At 50.0% G+C, this 22,234-nt stretch overlaps 8 protein-coding genes across 8 annotated transcripts; 5 read left to right on the top strand and 3 right to left on the bottom strand.

Moving 5' to 3' along the window:
* The first annotated feature begins 982 nt into the window (after positions 1–982).
* V8C40DRAFT_244128 (S-adenosyl-L-methionine-dependent methyltransferase) lies at positions 983–2,199 on the top strand. Its single transcript, XM_083215590.1, has 3 exons — positions 983–1,450; positions 1,510–1,597; positions 1,651–2,199. Exons 1-3 carry the CDS (start codon positions 1,025–1,027, stop codon positions 2,112–2,114), a joined length of 978 nt encoding a protein of 325 aa, XP_083073678.1. The 5' UTR covers positions 983–1,024; the 3' UTR covers positions 2,115–2,199.
* Positions 2,200–2,387: 188 nt separating this feature from the next.
* Positions 2,388–3,848, top strand: V8C40DRAFT_244126 (uncharacterized protein). The gene is made up of 2 exons (XM_083215589.1): positions 2,388–2,776; positions 2,860–3,848. The coding sequence occupies exons 1-2, from the start codon at positions 2,649–2,651 to the stop codon at positions 3,596–3,598; spliced, it is 867 nt and encodes a 288-aa protein (XP_083073677.1). The 5' UTR covers positions 2,388–2,648; the 3' UTR covers positions 3,599–3,848.
* Positions 3,711–4,577, bottom strand: V8C40DRAFT_244124 (transmembrane protein 6/97). Its single transcript, XM_083215588.1, has 3 exons — positions 4,404–4,577; positions 3,951–4,337; positions 3,711–3,878 (listed from the first exon to the last, which is right to left on the bottom strand). Exons 1-3 carry the CDS (start codon positions 4,477–4,479, stop codon positions 3,799–3,801), a joined length of 543 nt encoding a protein of 180 aa, XP_083073676.1. The 5' UTR covers positions 4,480–4,577; the 3' UTR covers positions 3,711–3,798.
* A 3,613-nt stretch (positions 4,578–8,190) lies between these two features.
* On the bottom strand, positions 8,191–10,008 carry V8C40DRAFT_214585 (ClpP/crotonase-like domain-containing protein). Its single transcript, XM_083212151.1, has 6 exons — positions 9,645–10,008; positions 9,295–9,425; positions 9,194–9,223; positions 8,873–8,992; positions 8,482–8,659; positions 8,191–8,388 (listed from the first exon to the last, which is right to left on the bottom strand). Exons 1-6 carry the CDS (start codon positions 9,850–9,852, stop codon positions 8,282–8,284), a joined length of 774 nt encoding a protein of 257 aa, XP_083073675.1. The 5' UTR covers positions 9,853–10,008; the 3' UTR covers positions 8,191–8,281.
* A 16-nt stretch (positions 10,009–10,024) lies between these two features.
* On the bottom strand, positions 10,025–10,891 carry V8C40DRAFT_214640 (uncharacterized protein). Its single transcript, XM_083212152.1, has 2 exons — positions 10,807–10,891; positions 10,025–10,740 (listed from the first exon to the last, which is right to left on the bottom strand). Exon 2 carries the CDS (start codon positions 10,574–10,576, stop codon positions 10,166–10,168), a length of 411 nt encoding a protein of 136 aa, XP_083073674.1. The 5' UTR covers positions 10,577–10,740; positions 10,807–10,891; the 3' UTR covers positions 10,025–10,165.
* A 640-nt stretch (positions 10,892–11,531) lies between these two features.
* On the top strand, positions 11,532–12,201 carry V8C40DRAFT_214568 (uncharacterized protein). The gene is made up of 2 exons (XM_083212150.1): positions 11,532–12,031; positions 12,098–12,201. The coding sequence occupies exons 1-2, from the start codon at positions 11,644–11,646 to the stop codon at positions 12,106–12,108; spliced, it is 399 nt and encodes a 132-aa protein (XP_083073673.1). The 5' UTR covers positions 11,532–11,643; the 3' UTR covers positions 12,109–12,201.
* Positions 12,202–13,203: 1,002 nt separating this feature from the next.
* Positions 13,204–16,822, top strand: V8C40DRAFT_274682 (non-ribosomal peptide synthetase; the record flags this gene model as incomplete). The annotated part of the gene is made up of 7 exons (XM_083220631.1): positions 13,204–13,759; positions 13,863–13,997; positions 14,089–14,171; positions 14,275–14,378; positions 14,450–14,734; positions 14,855–14,948; positions 15,041–16,822. 7 exons carry the CDS (start codon positions 13,204–13,206, stop codon positions 16,820–16,822), a joined length of 3,039 nt encoding a protein of 1,012 aa, XP_083073672.1.
* Positions 16,823–19,651: 2,829 nt separating this feature from the next.
* V8C40DRAFT_244106 (uncharacterized protein) lies at positions 19,652–22,233 on the top strand. The gene is made up of 6 exons (XM_083215587.1): positions 19,652–19,942; positions 20,007–20,075; positions 20,142–20,687; positions 20,749–20,976; positions 21,039–21,322; positions 21,379–22,233. Exons 1-6 carry the CDS (start codon positions 19,743–19,745, stop codon positions 22,017–22,019), a joined length of 1,968 nt encoding a protein of 655 aa, XP_083073671.1. The 5' UTR covers positions 19,652–19,742; the 3' UTR covers positions 22,020–22,233.
* Position 22,234: the final 1 nt, after the last annotated feature.

Here is a 22,234-nt window from a genome sequence, read left to right as displayed (position 1 = left end):
TGGCCATTTCACTCATTTTTAAATAAAACAACCTTTCTTTGTCCTACAAGGAGACTGTCTCCTTCTATTCACCTTAAATCAAAGCACAATGCTCTGATACACGATTTACGATGGCGATATACGATATACCCGCATATTAACCATATGCCTGTACGATACACACGATTACCAAAGCATCGAATCTTTCCGATGCCATGATACGTTCCTCGCCGGACATGTCCGTCTCCCCGGCCCCCCACTTTCGGCTCCGATCCCACAGAAACCGTCCGCATAAATCGGCCGAAAACATCCACGTTTATTCTAAAGTCCCCCCAGCACCTTTGAAGCGACGCCGTCTTGGAAGTTTATGCACAAGCTTCTCCAGATTGATAGAAGACGGCTGAGAGCACAGTATCTTTTTCATTGGGCATTTGTTTTCACAAAAGGGGGCTATTTGAGGCTTTGGATTGTGTCCGCCAGGTCTCCCGTAGGCTGGACACCCATAGTCTCACCAACCAACAGAGAAAAGTTCAAATACTTTACTAGGGGAAAAAAAAAACAGAAAAAAAGAGGGGAGCAGCGAAGACTTTTAGGCTTGGAGAGAATTTAGATGGAATCTACACCAATTTTTTCTTACCCTGGCTTTGGATTCGCAGGTTTGGCTGAGCTGGATGAATGAGTGCGGGGAGGTAGAGGGGTTCATTCAGCTCGCGACTTTGCATAGGTACCTAGGAGGGGATAATTGAGTTCCACATGCTACAATTCCATTCCACAAGTCGTTAAATGTCAAATAAAAAAAAAAAGGCTCGTTGCTTTCCGATTTGGAGCTCTGTGATTTGTGATGATTTATGATGCATGTGAACGTGTATTACTCGTACGAGGTGCAATCGCAAACATCGCGGAGACTTTGCGCTTGTGGTGACGCACGGGGACTTATCGGATACTTGCGCAGATGTACATAAAAGACGGCGATTGTAGATCTGACAGCAGGTTCATACGGCAGAAACCAGACGCGATTTCAATACTTTACTGAATTATTCTGTTTATGTCTTCAAGAATTGGAGCCATTGCTTCATCATTTATCCTTCGTCACTCAAAAATGGCTGCTATAAACGACGTTGAGGCCATGGCCGGGACCATGCGGGAGCATTTCCACAAGGTCGACAAAGTGCAGTCTTCGTTTGAGAAAGACTTTACCCGATTCTCGCGAGGTATCATGAGGATTATTGCCGAACCTCTCATTACGCAAATGGGCTTCGATAATGAAATCACGGAGCCAGTAGTTCTTCTGGACAATGCGTGTGGATCAGGTGTGGTGACGCAGGAGGTGCAGGCTGTGCTGTCGGATGAAGTCCTGCAGCGGAGCTCGTTTACATGTGCTGACAGCTCGGCTGCCATGGTGGATTTGGTGAAAAAGAGGGTTGTAGGTGAGAAGTGGGTGAATGTCGAGACAACTGTGCTTGATGCCATGGTGAGTGTATGCCATTCATGTCTATTACTGATACTTGTGGTTGACGGCTTGTCATATAGAATACAGGGCTTCCGGACAATACCTTTAGTCATGTAGCCCTCGGTCTGGCACTTCACATTACGCCGGATCCAGATGCAGTTGTAAAAGGTAACTTCACTAGGTTGAATGGTTGTGGGACTTTATGTGCTTACAAGCCGCAGACTGCATGAGAATCCTCAAGCCAGGAGGAACCTTTGGCGCCTCAACTTGGTCCAAAGCCAATGCCAACATTTTCTGGATCCCCGACATGCGCTCAGCACTAGAGTCACTGCCATTCGACGCGCCGTTCCCAGACCCAATGCCCATGCAAATGCACAAATCCGGCCACTGGGACGATGCTGCTTGGATCGAAAAGCATCTAGCTGAGGATCTGAGACTTGCAGACGTGGCAGTCAAGGAGAGCCGGGGCACCTACAAGTTTGAGGATGCGTCAGAATTTGTGGATTGTTTTAGCGTGATGTTGCCATGGGTTATGAATACTTTCTGGAGCGAGGAAGTGAGAAATGCGCATTCGGTGGAAGAGGTGAAGGATATGTTGAAGCAGTATCTGGTGAAGAAGTATAAGGGCGAGGGATGGAGCATTGAGTGGCTGGTTATTACCATGAGGGGGACTGTGGACAAGTAAAGGTAAATCTGGGCATCATTTGATGAGGTTTAATTAGACTCATCACATTATATATTTTAAACAAATCACATGTCATTGTTCACAAGTAAAGTAATTGAAGAAGTGAATGATGCGGTACCCATTTGTACATACCGAGTACTTGGCACCTGTCAAATGGCATGCCCCGCAGCCACACATTTACTCCAATACCAACCAACGCTGTGGCGCAGCTCTGCTCTCCGAAATTAGCCCCCATCGCGCTACATTTCTGAAGCTAGTCTTGCCACGCATCGAATTCCAGCATCGCAAAGGACAGACCGACGTCTTTTTTCGATCCGTCGCATCTGCGCAGTCGGCAAATGGATCGCAACCGACTTTAAACCGGCGGCTCGGCGTGTAACCTCGAAGAAGACAAAGAAGACAGAAGAAGAAAAAACAACAGACAAAGCGGGCTATACAAAAGGGGGGTGATTAATTAGCTAGGCCCAGCACTGAGGGGCCGAATCCCGAATAGCTTCCACCTAGAACGAATTTCCCCCCAAGATTCCGTCCACGATGCTGTTCACCGTCGTCGCAACTCTGGTTGGCGGCCTGGCATCGTTTGCGGCTGCTAATCTTCCTGGAACGCTGCCTTCATATCACTATGGCGCGCCAATCCACGTCGAGTGCATGAACCGAAGCTCGTAAGTTCTCGACAGACAGACAGAAAGAAAGCTTGAAAATCAATGGGACGAGAAGCTGACTGGCTCTTCTTCCTCTTCTTTAGTGATACGGGCGAGCATGTCGAACTGCCCAACCACCAGCTTCAATGGATTCCCTTCCCGACCTGCAACGAAACCGGCGAGCCTCTGCAGTTCCAGTACGGCGTCGAGGGCGAGCTCAACTGCACCATCCCGCTCATCACCGACCCCTTCTTCCACCTGCTCGAGTTCTACATCCACAACGACGCGCCGCTCTCGTGCCGCCTGCCCGCCCGCCCTCCCGCCCACGTCGAGGTCATTGGCGAGAAGCTGCCCGAGCAGGAGTACATCCCGCTGATATTCGCCCTGGCCGGCACACTGCAGCTCAGTCACATGCACATCAGCACGCACATGAACGTGCTGCTGCACAGCATGCCGAAGCACCATACGCATCACCACGACAGCGGCGTTCTCGACTCGGCCGTTTCTTACAGCACCAGTCCGTTGAGCCACATGGCTGGGTCGTTTACCAAGAAGCTCGTGATTGGGGATCCGCTGCCGTTTAGCTTCTCCGTGCGATGGTTCCCGACCCCGATGCTGCCCAAGACGGAGGGCAGGGTGGAGTGGCAGGGTCTGGGCGGACACATTTATGCAAGCACCGTCTTTTACAGTCTGGTCTCGTTCATTGCTGGTCTCCTGGTTGCTGGCATGTACACCATGGGCGTGATTCTGCCCCGGAGGCTCAAGGGACGGACCATGGGCGGAGCTACACCGCTGGGCTATGGTGTGGGTAATGGATGGGGATACTCTAAGAGAAAGGACTAAGTGATGGGAAGGGAACCTGTTTTGTATCATGTACTTGTATGAGATGACTGGTGACTGGAGTTTGGGTGGCTACCGCGTATTTGAAAAAGGAGTGCAATCAACTCCCGGACGATTTGGTTTTCTAATACATTGTATTACTCTCTTGACATGATGTTTGTTACATAAAACGGATATTTCTCTTTGATATCAAAAGATCTTTTTCACTGTGTCTTTGCCTTGTCCTCAGCCTGGCGGACACGAGGCAGCAACCGCAGATACATGTCCACGGCCAATACAGCAGCTGCACCATCCATCAGTCTCAAAGCACACACAACTCAAGCCGCAGAAATACAGCGAAGAAAATGAAACTTACGGATGACAGCAAACGGCAAATACGTCCCATACAGCAACGACCCCTTCTTATCCTCGCTCACCACATCCTCACCCATATGCAACAACTCGAAGCAACACGCCGCAGCGCCCATGAAGGTAACCGACCCAAACGCCAATCCAGCAAGCTCAGCAGGGCCCGAAGTCGGCTTACTAGAAGCCAATTGATACACAAGATATGCTGCGAGGGGCAATTGCACGAGACCCTCGATGCAGAGAAAGATGTCGAACCAGGGCTGGTGGGATTGCTGGGCGAAGAACGGGTCGCCGGTGGACGCGACGTACCAGGCGCGTAGGGAGAGGAGGAAGTGCAGAGGGGAGGAGGGGGGTTGGTAGAGGGCTTTTGGGTAGAATGCGACGAGATCGAGGGCTTGGGGATGGTTTTTGTTAGTTTGTGAGTGATTGGGGGGAGAGGAGGATGGTGTTGTTTACGAACCTAGCATGCCGAAGAGTTGGGTGCCGATGATGAAGAGGTAGAGCCAATCGCGTAGGGCTTTTCGTTGAGATGCCATTTTGCACCTATTTACTTAACACCTGAGACGAAGATGTATTGAGGATGAGGATGGAATGGGTTCGTGTGTGTAAGTGGTGATGGGAGTGATGAGTTGACGTTGAGGGAAAATGGTGGGGGTGAAAAATGGAGCTTTACATCCCCCTGTCAGCAAAGGATTTGGATGCGATATAACAAGGTGAGCGTGAGATTCAAGCTAGAAATTACGTCTATGTGAAGAGAATATGTACAGCAAATTCAATTGGATAGTGATGCTATCATGGGGGGGAAAGTGAATGAGTTTTAGGGACTACAATTACAGCATGGTCTCATCTCAATAGAGTAATCAACATGTGTGTCCATGAAGAGGACCAGGAAGAATAGAGTTGGAGACATAGATGCAGCCTCTCTTACATCTGATTCTCCAAACTAGAGATAGCATATAGCTTGTCTACATATTCCCCCAGCTTTGCAGCTAGATCAAAGCCATCTATACCATCCCGTACTCCCTCTCACACTTCAATCCAATATTTCGACTTCATTCTAGGGTAAGTCAACAACACCTCCCTCTCCTTCACGATACACACACATACACATCTCATATACTTCACAACCAATGCATAAACTCACCTCAAAACAACGCACACAACCCATCCATCCATCCACATGTAATCCCTCCCTCCAAGATTATGCAAACGACCTAGAAATTACATCTAATCCCAATGCCTTGGTCCCGGGACACCCGTCATCTCCGCCTCTCCCCCGTAACCCGATCCACACAAGGGAACTATGCAAAACTACCTTACCTTTACGCCCCCAATGTTAACGTACCCTTTGTCCTTCTTCTCACGCATCCATGCATCACTAATTCATACGAAACACACCCAATGAAACTCGGGGAGCTGTCAAATGGAGACCCTAATTAGCCACATGACAGGTCACCTATACCACACTCTTAGCGAAATACACCATGCTTTTTCTTCTCCATACCTTCGAGACAAACGAAAAAGCCACTGTTATCGGCGTTAAAGAATCATCTACGGGAACGTGTCGGCCCGATCATTATACTAGGAAAAAAAGAAAGGAAGAAAATGGTCAATATCGCCTGATTACACGACGCCAAGAAAAAAAAGAAAAGAAAAACTCTGTCAAGGGATAAAACAGACTTAAAGAAAAGGAGCACTCTAAGCGCTGTTTTCTCAATATCAATACCAAGGGGGTAGAGGGATGAGCCACAAGCTCCTCCGGGTAAAGAAAGAAAGGTTCCCGAAGCACCGGCGAACAACTAGAAACAAGACTTTCTTTTGGGGGTCCCCTTTAGCGTTAGTTTGTGCCGTGCCGGATGTCGAGCCGGATTTTTTAACTCTTTGGTCTAAATCTTGAAAGGTGTAGGCGTGAGTTTGACGTGTCACTAGAGGGAGGCAAGGGATGGGGCGATCGGCCAATCCAGAAGCCCGTATATGTTGGAAAGAAGATGATATGTTACCGTGAAAGCACTGCCTGTGAAAGGAGGCGAATCTGGGCGTATATCCATGCCAGTACGTGCCGCATATACATGGTAACATGTATACACTAAGATATTAGTATAAAATCTCATGATTGTGTATAATATGAGTTGGCAGGCATACCGCACAGGGCACTTCTAAGCCTCGCGATGATGGCAGAAAGCGGCCGAAGAAGCGGCTCGCGCTCCGAATCGCGAGTTTCCTTGTATGCTGTCTCAGTAAAATCCCCGCAGTCGTCCACAGGGAAAATATCTCACCTGATTTCCTTACTAGTTGTTCTCTCACCTGAGTATTGAAAAGAAGGAAAAAGCGAAGAATCTCGCTTGCACTGCCTCAAGAGTGGTCCAGCCAGCAAAACGATTCACGGTGGATAATCCCTGAGTCGCCGATTCAGGGTTGTTTCTGCATTGATCACCTCTACATAGTACTCGTTCAAAGATAATGCCACCCGTGATTTCCAGATGCTTCGTTTGTGGTAGATGCATTGCAACTTCTCTCTGCCTTGAGAGCTGACGACGAGACGATTGCCGTCATAAGTGATATCCCTAATACCAGGTGCGCGGGATCGTTTCAGCCTCGTGGCGGCCCAAAAAGAGGCCGCGATATCTCAAGTATTCCCAAGTTCCTGGTAGCATTGCTTTTGGGATGCAAAGGCGGAAGCACCCCTGACGGGTGTGCCGCTCACTGGGGGGTAGTACGAGTCTCCTCAAAATGCCCGTGGGTAATTTCAAGTGTCTCAGCGAATGATGGTGTGAGAATGTGATGTGTCTGAGGCACATTTGCCGCGCTGATCTGTTCCGGGGACAAAAACTCCTAATGGCCCGATGCAGGACTGCCAATGTAGTGACGAGGATCTTCGGGACAGAGTGGATCGGGTTGGTAAGGGGAGGGGAGCAAAGAGAGACAGAAAAACACGAGAGAGGGTGTGAAAGAGAGGGGAAGCCGTGACATGTGTGGATGGACGGGAGATGGTGTCTAAGTCTGCTGTCTTAGATGGCGGAGGAATGTGGCTCATGGTATGATGTCTCGCACAGAAAAAAAAAAGGAAAGAGAAAAAAAGGTCCCGGACGGGGAGCTCCATGTTTCTGTGTGTCTCTTGATCTCAGCTTGAGCAACGAGAGAACCTGTAAATATAGAATGGAAATTGCCATGTTCGACCTGGAGAGATGCAGATGCGGCAGGCTAATGCAGCGGCTTTAAAATGACTGAGACACGATGCGGTGTCGCACTGTCATGTGATCTGCATACCTCGCCGATCTATTCACCATTGCTCAACCGACTGAATGAGTCTGATGGCGATGGGGGCGAGCCATCATGGCCCAGGTCTGTGTTGTGTTGTGTTCTGTTGGCGCGAGTTGAGATGGATGGTGGCACAATCTCAGTCAAGCCGGTCTGCGCAAGAAGGGATGCCGCCCCCACCCCATCATCACACCCATTGCCTCTATGTATTTTACACTTGTGCGGTGCCAAGTGTCATCTGCAGCTAGGATGTGGCATCGTGGTATCTGTGTGAGTGTCTGTCTGGTACTTGTATGCCGCTGTTGGCCATGCCTTTCTGGTTGGTTGGAGTGCAGATGCGTGTCTCGGATCCATACTGCAATGCGACAGCAGCAACCATATATACTATAGGCAGTCTTCTAGACTCATCCTAAGCAGGAACACGATCCAAGGGATGTGGCATCTCTCTGACTCGCGCGGCGGGAATCTGCGATGTCTTCGTCTGCCGTGGGTATTAGCCCGGATATAACCATGGTTACGAAGGCAAGACTGAAACATGTCAGCACTCATGTGTAAAAAGCTTCATCATTATTTGTTGATATACGAAAGTTTCACCTTCTGTGGGGTGCTTGGCAGAATGGCCATTCCGCAAAATGCTAAGAGAACGTTTTGCTTCACTGCGGCCAAAGGTGCCAACGGTCGGGAGGTTTCTCCCGTATGGAACAAACGGTGCGATATAAAACTGTTTATGAGGTTATTTTGGGAAATCGTTAGAAACCGGCCGTTGCCTGTATTGGCAGCTGTGCCGTTGTGCGAGAGAATGGGCGATTGTGACGGGCCATTTCAAGTGGATAATCAAGACTCAACGCTTAATGGCGGTACAAAGTATTACGAGTTCGTTCTCATTTTTTGAAAGATAAACATCCATAAAGCACAGGGACGATTGTTCCCGCGCAAAATACCTCAGGATTGACAAGGCAAATGATTGACTTCGCGTGCTATAGTCCAAAAGCACGTTATGTGTGCTGGGACTCTCCTCTGCTCATTGGGTCGATGCGTCATGCAAGGCCCTCGGTTGATATTGAGCAAATCTCAATGAAGTTAAGTCTTCTTGAGGAATCCATTCACCCCCTTCACCTTTTCCTCCGTTCCCATCGTGATGTAATAGAGAGTCCTCTCGAACTCGTCATCACGCCCAAGGCTATCAGCTATTGATGGAGAAAAAAGCACAATGTTGCGTTAGCCGTAGTCGTAATGATGATAACGACAAAAGTTCAACAAAGGATCAAATGACATCTTACCACGACATATGGCCTCTTTGGCAAGCTGCATAGCTTCGGTCGCATTCGCGGCTAGATCAGCGGCCACCTTGACAGTTTCTTCGAGCACCTTGCCGTCTTCAAAAAGTTCGCAAACGAGGCCATGTGAAAGTCCTTCCTCGGCAGTGATGGGCTTGCCCAAAAGAATTGTTCGCATTGCCTGGCTTGATGTGAGCGAGTGGCATATACGAAGCGATTTCGTGTTGACAAAAATGGTTCTCGCACACCACACCTCTCTTGTGCAGCAGCAAAAGTACCACGAGTCCTGCGATGAAACAGGAACCACACCAGAATGAAATCCGAAAGTACCATTAAAGCAAGAAGAAAATTGGATGAATTGGGAATCTTGAAAAGCATGCAGTTAAGCACATACCTTGAACTTGCCGAGCGCTGCCGTGAGCCGTTGAGTGCCCCCCGCGCCGGGAATCAACCCGCGTTTAACTTCGGGCAAGGCAAAGTAGGTTCGGCTTCTGGATGCAAATATCATATCACACTACGGTCATCCATATGTCAGCATATCGCACGCCTCCCATTGGTAGAGCAGGTATTCGTAAGGCTATGCATATCTGTATGTTTATCAAGCGATGTCGAAAGGAGGTGCGTATGTTGTCGGCATGAACGCTGAGATAGGAAGTTGATGTACTCGGGATTTTCACGTGCAAATTCAGTGCAATGCAGACGCAATACCACTCACCATAAGCGCAACTTCGAACCCACCCCCAAGCTTGGACAGCCCCATGTTAGCATATCTCAAATACTGCTAGGAGAAAAAAAGTGCAAGGGGGTCATGCGTACTGCAGGTCCTTCAACAGCTGCCAGAAGGGGCTTTCGTACAGCTGCCATGCCAGTACAAAGATCCTCGAGATATCGGCATGATCGGGCAGCAGCCGCGTCGAGCGCGGCGATATCCTGGAGATCGGCGCCGGCTATTATGCAGAGGCCAGGGCCCCGGTAATCATCAGCTGGGGTTCATCTTTGGTGGACCCAAGAAGCACTTGAAAAGGAACGAGGGGCAAAAAACAAGAGACAAGAGACAAGAGACAAAAGACAAGGAGACAGGTGAGAAGAGAGACAGTCTTTTGCCCCTCTCACGCTTGGTTGACGCCTCTCAGATCAACCATGTAAAGTCAAAAGTCCAATCTCACCCGAAAAGAATCCGCCAGAGCCCGTCAGGACAATGACTTTGACAGCAGCATCTTTGGAAGCTGCAGACAGCTCAGTGAGGAATTCGGCCAAGAGCTCACTGGAGAGAGCATTTCGCTTCTGCGGTCGGTTGAAGGTGATGGTTCTGACACCATCGGCCGGGGAGGAAACCTGGATGAGTCCTCCGAGCGTAGATGCAGATCCGGACATATTGACGAGATTGCCGATCAGTCCGCTTTAGCCGGGAACCTTGTAAAAATGACACGTAGATAGTAGAATGTGTCTGGTGTTGCTAGACAAGAGGTTGGCGCAAGAGCGAGGAGAAAAGGCGATTAGATGGGAATATGATAGGGAGTTGGGGTACGGTCATTGGGCTGCAAAGAAGCAGGCGGGGATCGTGCTATATACAGCTGTACGAAACGAATGGTACGGCAGCATCCCGAGCATATCACGCGCCGGACTCCACTGATAGGCCGGCAGCTCTCCAAGCTCGTGCTTAGCTGTGCCGTAAGCTCCTCAATATTTACTTCTCTGGCCCCGTTGCTACTACCTCTTCGGGGAGCTCTACCCCGGAGAGATAAAGAGGTAGCATATGCGTGGGTAGGCAATTAGGGTGCAATGTCGTGCGTGCCAATAGGGAGACGGATCCTGACCCTGTCGACCCGCGATTGACAGGTCGAGTCGAGGGTGGGTGCGAGGTTGGGTTGGACGCAGCTCTGGATGTCCGACTGCATGAGCAAACTTGGAACAGGGATATCGTGATCGATTGCAATAAGCGCGATGGCGGGCCCGTCGATGCTGTCATATGGCCGTCTCGTGCACGGCGTCTGTAACATATCACATCAGAACGAGGGCCTGATGCCGTCAAAGGGCGGCCGAGAACGCAGGAACCTGGCAGACTGGCGCTTGTTAATTTCCTCTGTGTTATCGTCATACTCGAGCTCCCCCCTGGCACGGACGGGGCGTCGAAATGCACCCCAAACGGACGAGTCTAGGGCCACCTCAGCCTAGCAAGCATTCTGTGGGTGTTGGCTAGTCGTCGACGATGCTGGGGGAGAACAAAAGGCCCATGTTGGTCGGGAGTTGACAGATCAGGTACTAAGAAGTGCCTAGTAAGTACTAATCCATATAGTACGCGGTTAGGTAGAGAGGCAATACCAATACCAGCTGAGGGCATGGATCAATTTGGTGATAGATGACGGTTCAGAGTCAGTGCTTGCGGGCATCTTATTTGCGGAGAGTAAAATCAGCCAGAGACAGCGGAAGACACGATGCAAAAGAAAGTTTGGATGTAAAACAGGGCAAAAAAAGGAAGCAGCTGCTCAGGCCCAGATTGCATGGGTTAATCAGCGGAATCGGCCGTAATTGCACGGGATTGCACGCATTTTGCACAGGATTGCCCTTTTCGGCCGCACCTTCCATCTCCATGCTGTAGCTGGAAAAGACTTGCCGAGCTGCAAAAAAAGTTCCTCGCATGTGGCCTGAGGCTGCCATTTCCTGCATCTATCTTGGAACTTCTCGATGCTTCTACCTGCATCTCTCTCCATCACAAACCTCACTTATACCGGTAACTCAAATCATCATCACCATCGCCATCGCCATCATCGCCCAATATGAAGACGCAGCGCCATCACCGCCGTAGCTGCATCGCGCATGCTGGCCGCCTTGTGGCACCACCTACCAATTTCATCCGCATCCGCCGCCATGGGTTACCGGGGTAGTGGATCTGCCATCCCATCCTGACGGGCTCTGCACAACTCTGCACGCTTCCAAGTACGGCCCCTCACAGTCTGCGCTTTTCTGGGGGCGTGTGCCTACCTAGGTATGGGGTGTGGGGGTGGTACCTTTTTTTCGACTCCCTCCGCCTGTCGACCCCTTCCCAATGGCATGGGACGAACGGGCAGAGCAGCCAGGCCAGTGTCTCGGTTGGCTCAGGATCATTACCGCAGCAAGGGCTGCCTCGAGGTGCCCAACACGCCCGGCGTCGACAGCGGCCGGCAGATGCAGATACGCTGCTGTGCAGCCGCTATACGAGCGCCAGCAGGGGGGCCCACCCCATCGACGACATCTGCTCTTCCTTGCCCGACACCTGGGCGTCAGAAGCACGCACCTTTACGTATAGATGGACAGACGCAATTGTCTCAGCCAAGCCTGTGTCCCAAGCCATGTTTTGGCCTCATTGGGATGCCCCGACTGGGCTGCGCACTGTATTATTCGGTTCCCTTTTTGGTCCGCTGTAACCAAGCGCAGCATTCCTTCGCTTTTGGGCTCTGTCTCTCTTTCGCTCTCTCTCAGCCCGTGTCTCTCTCTTGCCGGCAACCAAGCTACTCAGATCCAATTGCTGGTCTAGTTCGCCTGTCGGGCTTTAATTCTAAGGTTGTCCATGCGGGTACAGACTATACCTCCATATCCCTCTTCACGGCTAATTGGATAAGGCTAATTGGATAAAATTCAGTGACATTGTGAACGGTTGTCAGCTTGACAACTCCATCTCCCTCTATTCATCCCTCTATCCCTCATATCATCACCGTTCTCTCCCTCCCCCGAGCTGGTATATTTGAACTATACGCCGTTGTGGCTTTTTATCCTGCACTTCCTCTCCTGGAAATGTAACGGTAAACCAACCGGCCCTAACGTTCCTCCTTTCTGCATTAAACAACTAATAACACCACTTTATCACAACTTCTCCACTTTTGTATGAAGTTGAGGGGAGCAACAGTAGGAGAAACGGGAGAGTGAGCAGCAGGAGGAGTAGCTCTAGTAGCAACTCCGCGATTAATAATGGGAGAGAAATCGGATACTGTCCACGCGGATATTCGCATTTTGATCGCATCGATGCTAGGCAAGGCAACTATGTATCCAATCAAATTTGATCTATCAACCCGTCCCTCACACCTACACAGGCATCTATCATCACGAGAGGTGCGGTCAGTACGTAACCGACCTGGTATACCGCTTCGTACCATATCACCTTTTGTCCTTGCTCTCCCCGAACCCTGTCTGTCCCTCCTCGCCTCCACTCCTTCTTCCGTATCTCTCGATGTTGCAGTTTCTTCCCTTGACCCTAGCTGGTCTCAGCCTCCACGCGTGTGAGCCCTGGTGTCTTTGTATTGGACACCGGCATCTCGATGGGTCTTCCACCAAGACCACTCACACACTTTCATATTCACTCAGAAGCGGCAAAGACCACACCAACAAGTAGCTCGTACCTACGTCGAATACCTTTGATCCGCTATTGTCCGCATCGTAGTCAGGGCTACGATGCATGGTTCACCATGGGCCGGACCCTTCCTAGACAGGGTTCTGCAGGACGTTCGCCGTTGGAAGAGGGGGGACGAAAGAACAAGGACTCTTCTCCTCTCACGTATATAAATGGTGGCGCTCGGCCTCTTCGTCGGGTTGGACGAGCAGCAGCACGTTCCGATCTCATTGTCTTTCTTCTTCACACCACTCTTCTCTTCTCATTCACCTCATACCCATCCATACTTGATCACACGACATCAAGATACCTGCATATCCATACAGACATACAGACATACGCTTTATATAGCATCTGGTGTCATGGAGATGTCAAGTCCCCCTTTGGACTATACTGCAATGCAGTATGGCCCCAGGCTGCTGTGCCCTTTCCCAACCGTCACATCATCCTTCTACCATCATGTCAGGTCTTTCCCCGACAATGTGGCCCTCCATGACTTGTCTGGTGCAACCACCAGGCAAATTACATACCGCCAGCTCGGTGCTCGGGCACAAGCCTTGGCCGCTCAACTCCGCAGCCTGGGTGTACGCCCTCACCAGAGGATCCCTCTTGTTGTGAAAAGGAGCTCCGAGATGGTGGTGGGCATTTGGGCCATTCTATCCTGTGGCGCCCAGTATGTTCCTCTTGATGGGGGCGTTGTTCCAGACTCGACTATACGGCATGTTTTTGAGCAGTCTGGTGGCAACATCGTTTGCTGCCTATCATCGACTGTTCATCGCATCCGTGACCTCTGCCCTGGTGCCACTCCTGTCATTATCGAGCAGCAGCAGCAGCAGCAGCTTGACGAATTTACCTATGATGGAAAATGGGCGGATTTGGCCACTTCTGACAGTGGATGTTACATCATTTACACATCCGGTACGTGCATTTCTTCGAGGTCTCACTAGCAGCGCCGAGGCCGCAGCTGCTATACCCACCCTCCCTGCCAGCCAGCAGCTGAAAACTAAAACTTGCGACTTAGGTACAACGGGCAAGCCCAAGGGCGTCGACGTAACACACAGAAATGTTGCCAATCTTGTCTGTATGTCTCCCGGAAACCTGGGTATTCGACCAGGTCACCGGGTGGGACAAGTTCTGAACATCAGCTTTGACATGGGTATGTTGCTTTCCCTGAGATGAATTCACGCACCCCAGCTCCATTTATTGATGTGGGTTTGGATTTCACATTACTAATATTCGAGTGCCAGCTGCTTGGGAAATCTTTGCATGCCTGTGTAACGGTGGCACCCTTGTCATCCGGGGTTCCAAATGGGAACCCGCTATTGAGCTGGTAAGTATCAAAGAGGGAGGCAGAATCCTAAATGATGGATTACACCAAATTGCTACACTTGGCGGTGAATTGGGCTAACATGAGATGAAAATGGTTGATTTAGCTGGATACCTTGATTTGCACACCGACTATTCTATCCAAGTACCCTCCTACCAAGTATCCCAAGATCAAAGTCGTTGCCACTGCTGGTGAACCTACTTCACAAGAGTAAGTCGATCCCCGCTAAACCTCCCTTCCTTGGACGTTTTCTTTCGAGTGTCTGCTAACCTACCCCTTAGCCTAGCTGATCTGTGGGCCAAGCATGCAACATACTGGAACAGCTGCGGTCCCACGGAGACAACTATTGTCAACACTATGCAGAAACACATTGTTGGGGACAGTCTATCTATCGGCCGCCCTACCCCCAATAACAACGTCTACATCCTCGATGACAATGGGAGTCCCGTACCGGTAGGTGAACCCGGTACTATGTGGGCCGGCGGATACGGAGTGTCTCGCGGTTACGTTGACCTTGAGGCCAAGACAAAGGAGTCTTACGTTCCAGATCCCTTTACCAATGATGGGTGAGTTTTCTCAAGGGAGTGCTCGTCAAGAGCGTTCTCTCAGCCCGGGATCTGCTCTCTCAGATCCCCGTGAAAGTGTGGGAAATTGACTAACACATCTGTTTTGTCTCACAATAATAGATCTAAAATGTATTGTACCGGTGATTTGGGAAAGTGGCGACCTGATGGCTCCATTGAAATTCTCGGTCGAGTCGACGATCAGGTCAAGGTTAAGGTGAGTCCCCGTTTCTGCACATATTTGCTTGTGGGCCGTGTTGCTGTAGCGCTTTTGTGAGGAACGGAATCTAATATGCTGCTCGTTACCAGGGTTTCCGTGTTGAATTGGATGGTGTTTCTTCATCCATGGCCTCAGCGCCAGGTGTCACTCGTGCCTGCGCGCTCTTGATTGATGGAGAAATTCATGGATTTGCAGTCCCTTCTACCCAAGATGCTGAAGCCATTCTGGAACACACTCGCAAACTTCAACCATACTATGCCGTGCCATCTAGCCTTCATCTCCTAGATGAGTTTCCTACTACGGCTAATGGCAAGATTGACAAGAAATCTCTACGCATGCTAGCTATCGGACCGGCCTCGCCCACAATCTCTGAATCTTCAACAGTGTTCAGTTCTACCTTTCATCCAGCTGCTCTGCCGGGAACCAAGAGTGACAAGTCTGGCTCTTTGGTCGGTCTTCGGTCCGTTTCTTCATCTTCGACTCTAACGGCCGCCTCTGCCAAGGCGCAAGAGGAGCAGACCGAAAAGTCGCTCGACTTGTTGAGAGATATTCCCGAAAAGAAATGGCCCAAGCCATGGAGAGGTATCAAAAAGCGTGTTCTCATTGTTTATCGCGTTTTGTTCAGCCTCGTTGGTCTCATTAACATTGGTGTTCTCATCGCTGTCCTGCTTCTCAACCCTAAGGTCGAATGGCTCGCGACTATCACTGCGGCTAACCTGGTCACCGGTGTTCTCATCCGCCAAGATGTCGTCATCAACATTCTTTACACCATCTCTTGCTCTGTTCCCAAGTCTTTTCCATTCTGGATTCGTCGCCGATGTGCCAAAATCTACCATCTTGGCGGCATTCACTCTGCTGCTGGTATATGCGCAACCGCATGGCTCCTTGGCTCTACGATCCAGGCCACAGTTGCCCGCTTTCAGCTCCATCGGCAACCATCTGGGTACTCTTTAGCCAATCTAGTGGTCTCGTGGCTTCTCTGTGCGCTGTGTTGTCTTATCCTTGCCTCTGCCTTACCCATGTTTCGCAAGCCTAGCCACAACATGTTTGAGAAGATGCACCGCTTCATGGGGTGGACCACGCTTGCGCTTTTCTGGGCCAAGACTGTTGTCTCCGTTTACGATTCTACCCCAATAGGAGAGGATGTTGGGATTGCACTCGTCAAGACGCCGGCATTTTGGATGCTCGGCGTTGCCACATGCAGCGTTGCTTCCTCTTGGATCTTCCTCCGCAAAGTCAAGGTCAACGCCGAACCGCTGTCGGATCACGCTGTCCGTCTGCACTTTGACTACACCATCCCTGTCAACGGTAGTTTTACACGCCTATCCCACCGCCCGCTCATTGAGTGGCACTCCTTTGCGACGATCCCAGCCCCTCAGGCTAACCTCGAAGACGGTATTGCGCCAGGCTACTCTCTTGTGGTATCTAATGCTGGTGATTGGACCAAGGCGTGTATTCAAAACCCTCCCACAAGCATCTGGGTCCGCGGCCTTCCGACTTGCGGTGTTATGCGCATTGCCACATTGTTCAATCGTGTTGTCGTCATTGCTACAGGATCTGGTATCGGTCCCATGCTGGGCCACATCGCGCAACCAAGCTGTCCCACTCAACTTATCTGGTCAGCTGCTTCGCCTGAAAAGACGTTTGGTAAGAAGATTATGGATACTATCAAGGGAACTATTCCCGGCGCCGTCATCCATGATACCCGAACCCAGGGCCGGCCCGATCTCGTTCGCATGGGCTACAACCTGGCCAAAGACTTTGGCGCCGAGGCCGTCATCATCATTGCCAATGAAAAGATCACTAAAAAGGTGGTATATGGACTAGAGACCAGGGGTATCCCGGCCTATGGTGCCATTTGGGACAGTTGAGAGGATATTATGCCTCGTTGTGTGAAGAGGCGTGGTATCATACCGCGCGTTGCCCATTTCCCCCTCAGTACTTCTTATTCTTGACATTCTCTGCATTATATTTTGTGACTTATTTTTTTCCTTCTTGTTTTTACTTTTACTGTTTGTTTCTCATGTCACTTATCTGGCGTTTCTGAAAGGGTTATCGGAGGTTGTGTCCTTTTTTGCAGCAGGGACAAGGGGGCGCGCAATCATTTCCTTTGACGGAGAGGTATTAGTCCATCGTTTTATGGCTGTATATGTGAGCCATCTGAAAGTTGTTGCTGTACAAAAGTAGTCGAAACATACAGCTATGGGGTTAGTCTAAAAAAAATTGATTTGCTATTTTCCTACAATACTCTTTTTGGCGGTGACGTGGTGTATCGTGACATTGAGCAGCCTGCATCATCGAGCTGCAAGATCGTGTGTAAGTTGAAGCTCCATTCGCCCAGTATATGCCACTTACAGTCGACACTGTGATTCAAAGTCCCTTTTTCTTTGCACCCCACGAGGAATAAGAATAAGCGGCTAGCCGTCATTCGGAAGAAAAAATAAGAAATTCCCATATTAATTTGACGCGCGCCCCGCAATGTGACGGACCTGAGTTAATGCTACTTGAAGCAATTAGCCGGTTGATTGTCGATCGTGGGCGCAAAAACCTGATGTAAGTTGCCAAGAAGCGGTAGAATACAGGTATGTGGTTTTTGAATGGGCGGCAGAATGTGTGGCTTACACCCTGGAGAGGGGGTTCGGGTTGAAAAGGTGGCGGAGATGCATGCCTTCTGCTAAATATTTGCTTACTTTTGCGCCTTCGGCTGTGAAGGGATGTGAGCGGCGAGGCTGAATTTGGCGTTACTTTTGTCGCTTAAAGAAGAATCATGAAAACACGTGTGCAATGAGATGATCGAGGGGGGGAACCCTGTTGAGACTAGGGATGGGGGTTTTGGTTTTGCGGGAGGAGGGAGTGAAGAGCGTGGCTTGGACAATGGCGTTGCAGGGGTCATGATACGGCTTTTAGCGGACCTGGAGAGAGTCTGACTAGAGGTAATTTTAGTCTAGATTGAGGATTTTGAACGTATTGAAGAGTTTGCCATGGAGAGAGGTTCGTGATTGGGGGTAGATTGACTGCGCGATCTTGGCTTCGGCCGAATCTCGATGGGTTAAACGCCGTGTGGGCACGCTCAGCCGCAGACAAGGATGCTGAAGACCAAGATTCGGTGTTTAGTGCTGAGGTGGATATAATGCTAGTTTAGTGATAAAGAAGGTGATTGACAGCTCAACTGAGACCGGCAGTTGAAATAGCGTCTTGTTCGTCACGTTTTGAGCGATTGTTGGGCGAAAACAGACAGAACCCTGGTTAGATTCTGTCAATCCATCACCTTTTTGGGATAATTCTTCAGCGGCTGCACAGCTGAAGCTACCCACTTCGATCGTAAAAGCCACGATAATACCGCAGAGAGGCTATGTCGACCGAGTTACTCGCATGAGCCTTGCTAGATAGCGCAGATTTGCTCGTCATGCGATCGCAGCAGGATCTCAGTTTACCCACAGATTGTGGAGAGAGCCACGAACACATCCCGGTCTAGGGCTGCAGATCTTGGGAAACAAAACTCGGGAACCACGGCAAAGGCGGGCAACCTTGTCAAAAGCTAAGCTTTTCACGCGGCGGGCGCTTAATGACCATTGTTCTGGGCGGGTCAAGCCGGAGAGTTTTTGTTGAAGACTGGAGCAGGCGAGCTGAATCAAATATGCAGAGAGCGATTCAGATAAATCGCTAGTTTCGTCGGTCTATGGACGAGATACAGGTGTAGATGGGCCTTGTGTATTGGTTTTGCGCCCTTGTGACCAGGGATACTGAGAGAACTACTAGCGAACAACTTTGTTGCTCACCTGACGGCCACGATCGTAGGTGTGGCTTGACACTTGAGATCGTGAGAAGAGATACCCTGTCGGGTTTCCCTTGAGATCTGCTTAGAGTTTTACTGGGATCGCGATCGCCACGCTTGATAGGCCATACGCGAAGTGTGAGTGAGAGCACACACACCATGAGATACATGTACAATTACGCAGGTACCGGTAGGATTGGAAGTGGGCGGCATCGATTGCGTGGAGGTGTTGACTCCCGTCAGCTGGGTAGTAGAGCAGGGCCCGTGGATCGCGTAGATATTGATACGAGCACACCTATCTAAGAGGGAGTTTAAGTGACATGGATTCATACTATGACTAGGGTTATCATCACGCTTCATCACATTCAGCAGGGCAACGCAGCATGGCATAGCTGAGAGAATTGAACCAGGTCTACTAAGCGCCAGCATGCAGAACTGACACGAAGTGATCATGGCTGAGACAAAGAGAGTAATAGCATCCTCGGATCATGGAAGTTTATCTCCGCATAAGTTTTATCTTGCACTGACAAAGGAATTACGTGATAGCTACACGACGAGTAAAGGCGTGGTCATCCAATATCTCTGAGTCATTGTGAACTGAGACCTTGTCTTGAAAAGACAATGCATCACGATCCACCGAGACAGATGGACACGTGAAGTGATAAGGAAACTGCTCCAATACAGAGCCAGGCGAACTTGGGTTTGCATCTCTACATATGGAAAACAGGATGTCTTATTAATACATCGATTAATTTGTCAATAACGGAAGAAACGGCACGAGTATCAAGACGAAGCAGAGTCAATATCCGGAATCGGTAAATAAAATAATAACCGGAATCCGTATGCCATAACACGTGATTTACGGCTCCGGACATTAAGATAATATCCGGAGAGCCGGAAGCCTCAATCCTTCAACACTATGGCTCCTAGAGAAAGATGTAAATTTGTTCCATGTCAATTTTTTATTCATGGTCCAGAAACAAAGTCATCAGTAATTCTCCGACGCATGAATAGCCATGGATGTTGATCGTTCAATCGTTGTAGATGTAGGTGCCATCAACGGAGTCATCGGGGCTCCGCCTGAGAGCAGCTCCGGAAGTCGTCCCACGGGTCCGGAGGCCCCCAAAACCCGGGCATGTGCCAATTGCGCCCGGCTGAAGATGAAGTGTCGATGGCCCGAGTTTGGGACCGGCAAGGGGGACGCCGGTTGCGTAAGGTGTGATTGCAGCGGTTTTGTATTGGTCGGATTGGACGAAATGAGCTGACCTGCATCGCTTTAGATGTAACCGCATGAAGATTTCATGCCATGTGCCGGCACCGGTACAGCGGAAGAAGAGAGGGAAATCAACGTATGTGTGCCGGAATATCAGGTCCATCATGGTGTGAATTTGCTTTACTAAACTGAAAGAAATTAGGCGAGTTGCCCAGCTAGAGAAGAAGATTGATGGCTTGGTGTCTATGCTTGCGACGGGTCAGCACATGCAGGCAACTGGAACACCACCCTTGACTCCTGAAAGTAACGATACCGGTAAGGTTACAATCAGCGATGCACCCAGAATACACTTGCAAAAGCCGTTGCAAGATGCGGCGCTGCCACAGCCAATTGCGAGTGAAGCTCCGCAGATACCGCTCACCATCCCGTCCGAGCCGGCAACTACTTTCCAGTTGATCCCGGGCTTTAGCTTTACCTTTGAGGAGGTGCTTTCTTACTTTGACATATATCGGCGCGAGTTTATGCCCAACTATCCATTTGTTATCATCCCGGAGAATTTCGATCCTCGCGCTTTGTATGCGTCGTCGCGATGCCTCTTCTGGACCATCATGGCGGCGGTAACGCCGCAGTCATCGGCTACTCAACAAGGTGTTGAGAACTGGTTTCGGCAGTATATCGCAGACAGAATGGTTGTGAAGCAGGAAAGGAATTTGGGAATCTTGCAGGCTCTTCTCCTTCACTTGGCTTGGTGAGTTTCCATACATGAGGCAGTCCAACTTCTGACTGCGCTAACGATGTGAGGGTAACAGGGGCGATTTTCACTTCTACATGAATACGGAAGCAACAAATTTTGTGCACCTGGCTGTAGCCATGGCTCTGGACCTTAAACTGGACAGGTCTCCGGAGTCCACCAAGATGCATCCCAAGTCTCTCCTGGGAGAAGCCTGGGCAACACTCAACAAGGGCATGTCGAAGCCAAGACCACATACTGCTGATGAGAAGCGAGCAGTTTTGGGGCTTTACCACATTACATCACTGTAAGAAGGCATTCTAACTTGTTTCACGTTGCTTGGTGAGAGTGTAGGCTGATCAATCACAGCATATCTGCCCTATTCAAGCGAGGCACCCAATTTCCTTGGAACAACTATCTTTCGCAATGCTGTGAATCGTTGGCCGAGTCTCCCTTGGAGTCCGATCTATTTCTGGTTGCACTCATTAAAATGCAGCGAGTCGCCGATCGTGCCTATGGCTTGTTGCCTGGCTTTGATGTGGTTGACGTTGGACTGTGTGCGTACTTGTCGCCCATGGACATGGTCATTAACAATGTTCGTCGGGAACTGTATGACTTGATAAGTATGCAGCCAGAGTGTGTCAAAGAGAGGAGTACGTATAGTCCTATCCATATAAAATGCCCTGTCGCTGACCAGCAATCGCCAAAGGCATCTTCAAGGCGTATTATCAAGTCACTCTCATGCGCCTCGCCGAGGCGGCAATCCCCATGCAATTCACTACGCCTGTCGAAATGGGCACACTGAATCCAGAACCGCTGCAACGCTTCGATACCCTCTGGAAATGTCTTCTCGCGGCCGTCGACTTCTTCGACACGCTCTGCTCGTTTCATCCCAACGAGCTGCCCGGTCTTCCCACTTCAGTTACGGGACTTCTCGCTTTTGCCATTGTCACCAGCTCCCGTTTGCTCCTGTTAGAACCTTCAATAGACTGGCAGCCCACAATGGCTCGAAGAAAACTCGAATTTGCAGACGTGATGAAGCGTCTCAGCGAGCGCTTCGAGGACGCAGACACATGGGCCAAGGAAGCCGGCCGCAGACGCCGTCTTTTAGATGGAGGCGGCACCCAGTTTTGCAGACTCAGCTTCAAGCTTCGGTGGATTCGCCAGTGGTATCTGTCGCGGGTTCCACAGGAGCAGCCGGTGATGGCAGAGACACAACCGCCTGGGGAGCCGCTCACGGATCCGGATGCTGTGTTTTGGCAGGAGTATGAGTTTGAGGATGCGCTTTGGCCGGATTTCATGACCATGTATAATCCAAACTTTATAGCACCTCCGGCGGCTGAGACATGATGTTGTTGGTGGTGTGCAGTATAAAAAGGTTGGTTATGGAATTCTCATATCCCACGCAGCGATTTCACAAAAGCTTTATGATCTTTATGATTAATATTATCTCTAGAAGGCCTTTGTAAGACTTTACTGAATATGTGATTAGATCAACTGGAGTTATTATCTCCGCGTTGGCATGCCATTCAACAGTCTATTAAAACTAGAGTATCAAGAGTTCA

This window comes from Trichoderma camerunense (assembly GCF_050948025.1).
Source record: "Trichoderma camerunense strain CBS 138272 chromosome Unknown V8C40scaffold_8, whole genome shotgun sequence".
Lineage (NCBI taxonomy): Eukaryota > Fungi > Ascomycota > Sordariomycetes > Hypocreales > Hypocreaceae > Trichoderma > Trichoderma camerunense.
This window is presented reverse-complemented; position numbering and strand designations above follow the sequence as displayed.

Bases quoted from the DNA above. Each gene is read 5' to 3' on its own strand.
- V8C40DRAFT_244128 (XM_083215590.1), top strand. From the start codon at position 1,025: ATGTCTTCAAGAATTGGAGCCATTGCTTCATCATTTATCCTTCGTCAC. The intron at 1,451-1,509 runs GTGAGTGTATGC...CTTGTCATATAG, and splicing joins CAACTGTGCTTGATGCCATG to AATACAGGGCTTCCGGACAA. The intron at 1,598-1,650 runs GTAACTTCACTA...TACAAGCCGCAG, and splicing joins TCCAGATGCAGTTGTAAAAG to ACTGCATGAGAATCCTCAAG.
- V8C40DRAFT_244124 (XM_083215588.1), bottom strand. From the start codon at position 4,479: ATGGCATCTCAACGAAAAGCCCTACGCGATTGGCTCTACCTCTTCATC. The intron at 4,338-4,403 runs GTTCGTAAACAA...ACCATCCCCAAG, and splicing joins CCAACTCTTCGGCATGCTAG to CCCTCGATCTCGTCGCATTC. The intron at 3,879-3,950 runs GTAAGTTTCATT...TGGATGGTGCAG, and splicing joins TTTGCCGTTTGCTGTCATCC to CTGCTGTATTGGCCGTGGAC.
- V8C40DRAFT_214585 (XM_083212151.1), bottom strand. From the start codon at position 9,852: ATGTCCGGATCTGCATCTACGCTCGGAGGACTCATCCAGGTTTCCTCC. The intron at 9,224-9,294 runs GTACGCATGACC...GGGCTGTCCAAG, and splicing joins CAGCTGTTGAAGGACCTGCA to CTTGGGGGTGGGTTCGAAGT. The intron at 8,993-9,193 runs GTGAGTGGTATT...GGATGACCGTAG, and splicing joins GGTTCGAAGTTGCGCTTATG to TGTGATATGATATTTGCATC.
- V8C40DRAFT_244126 (XM_083215589.1), top strand. From the start codon at position 2,649: ATGCTGTTCACCGTCGTCGCAACTCTGGTTGGCGGCCTGGCATCGTTT. The intron at 2,777-2,859 runs GTAAGTTCTCGA...CCTCTTCTTTAG, and splicing joins GAGTGCATGAACCGAAGCTC to TGATACGGGCGAGCATGTCG.
- V8C40DRAFT_214640 (XM_083212152.1), bottom strand. From the start codon at position 10,576: ATGACGATAACACAGAGGAAATTAACAAGCGCCAGTCTGCCAGGTTCC.
- V8C40DRAFT_244106 (XM_083215587.1), top strand. From the start codon at position 19,743: ATGGATGTTGATCGTTCAATCGTTGTAGATGTAGGTGCCATCAACGGA. The intron at 20,076-20,141 runs GTATGTGTGCCG...GAAAGAAATTAG, and splicing joins AAGAAGAGAGGGAAATCAAC to GCGAGTTGCCCAGCTAGAGA. The intron at 20,977-21,038 runs GTAAGAAGGCAT...GATCAATCACAG, and splicing joins CTTTACCACATTACATCACT to CATATCTGCCCTATTCAAGC.
- V8C40DRAFT_214568 (XM_083212150.1), top strand. From the start codon at position 11,644: ATGCAGATACGCTGCTGTGCAGCCGCTATACGAGCGCCAGCAGGGGGG.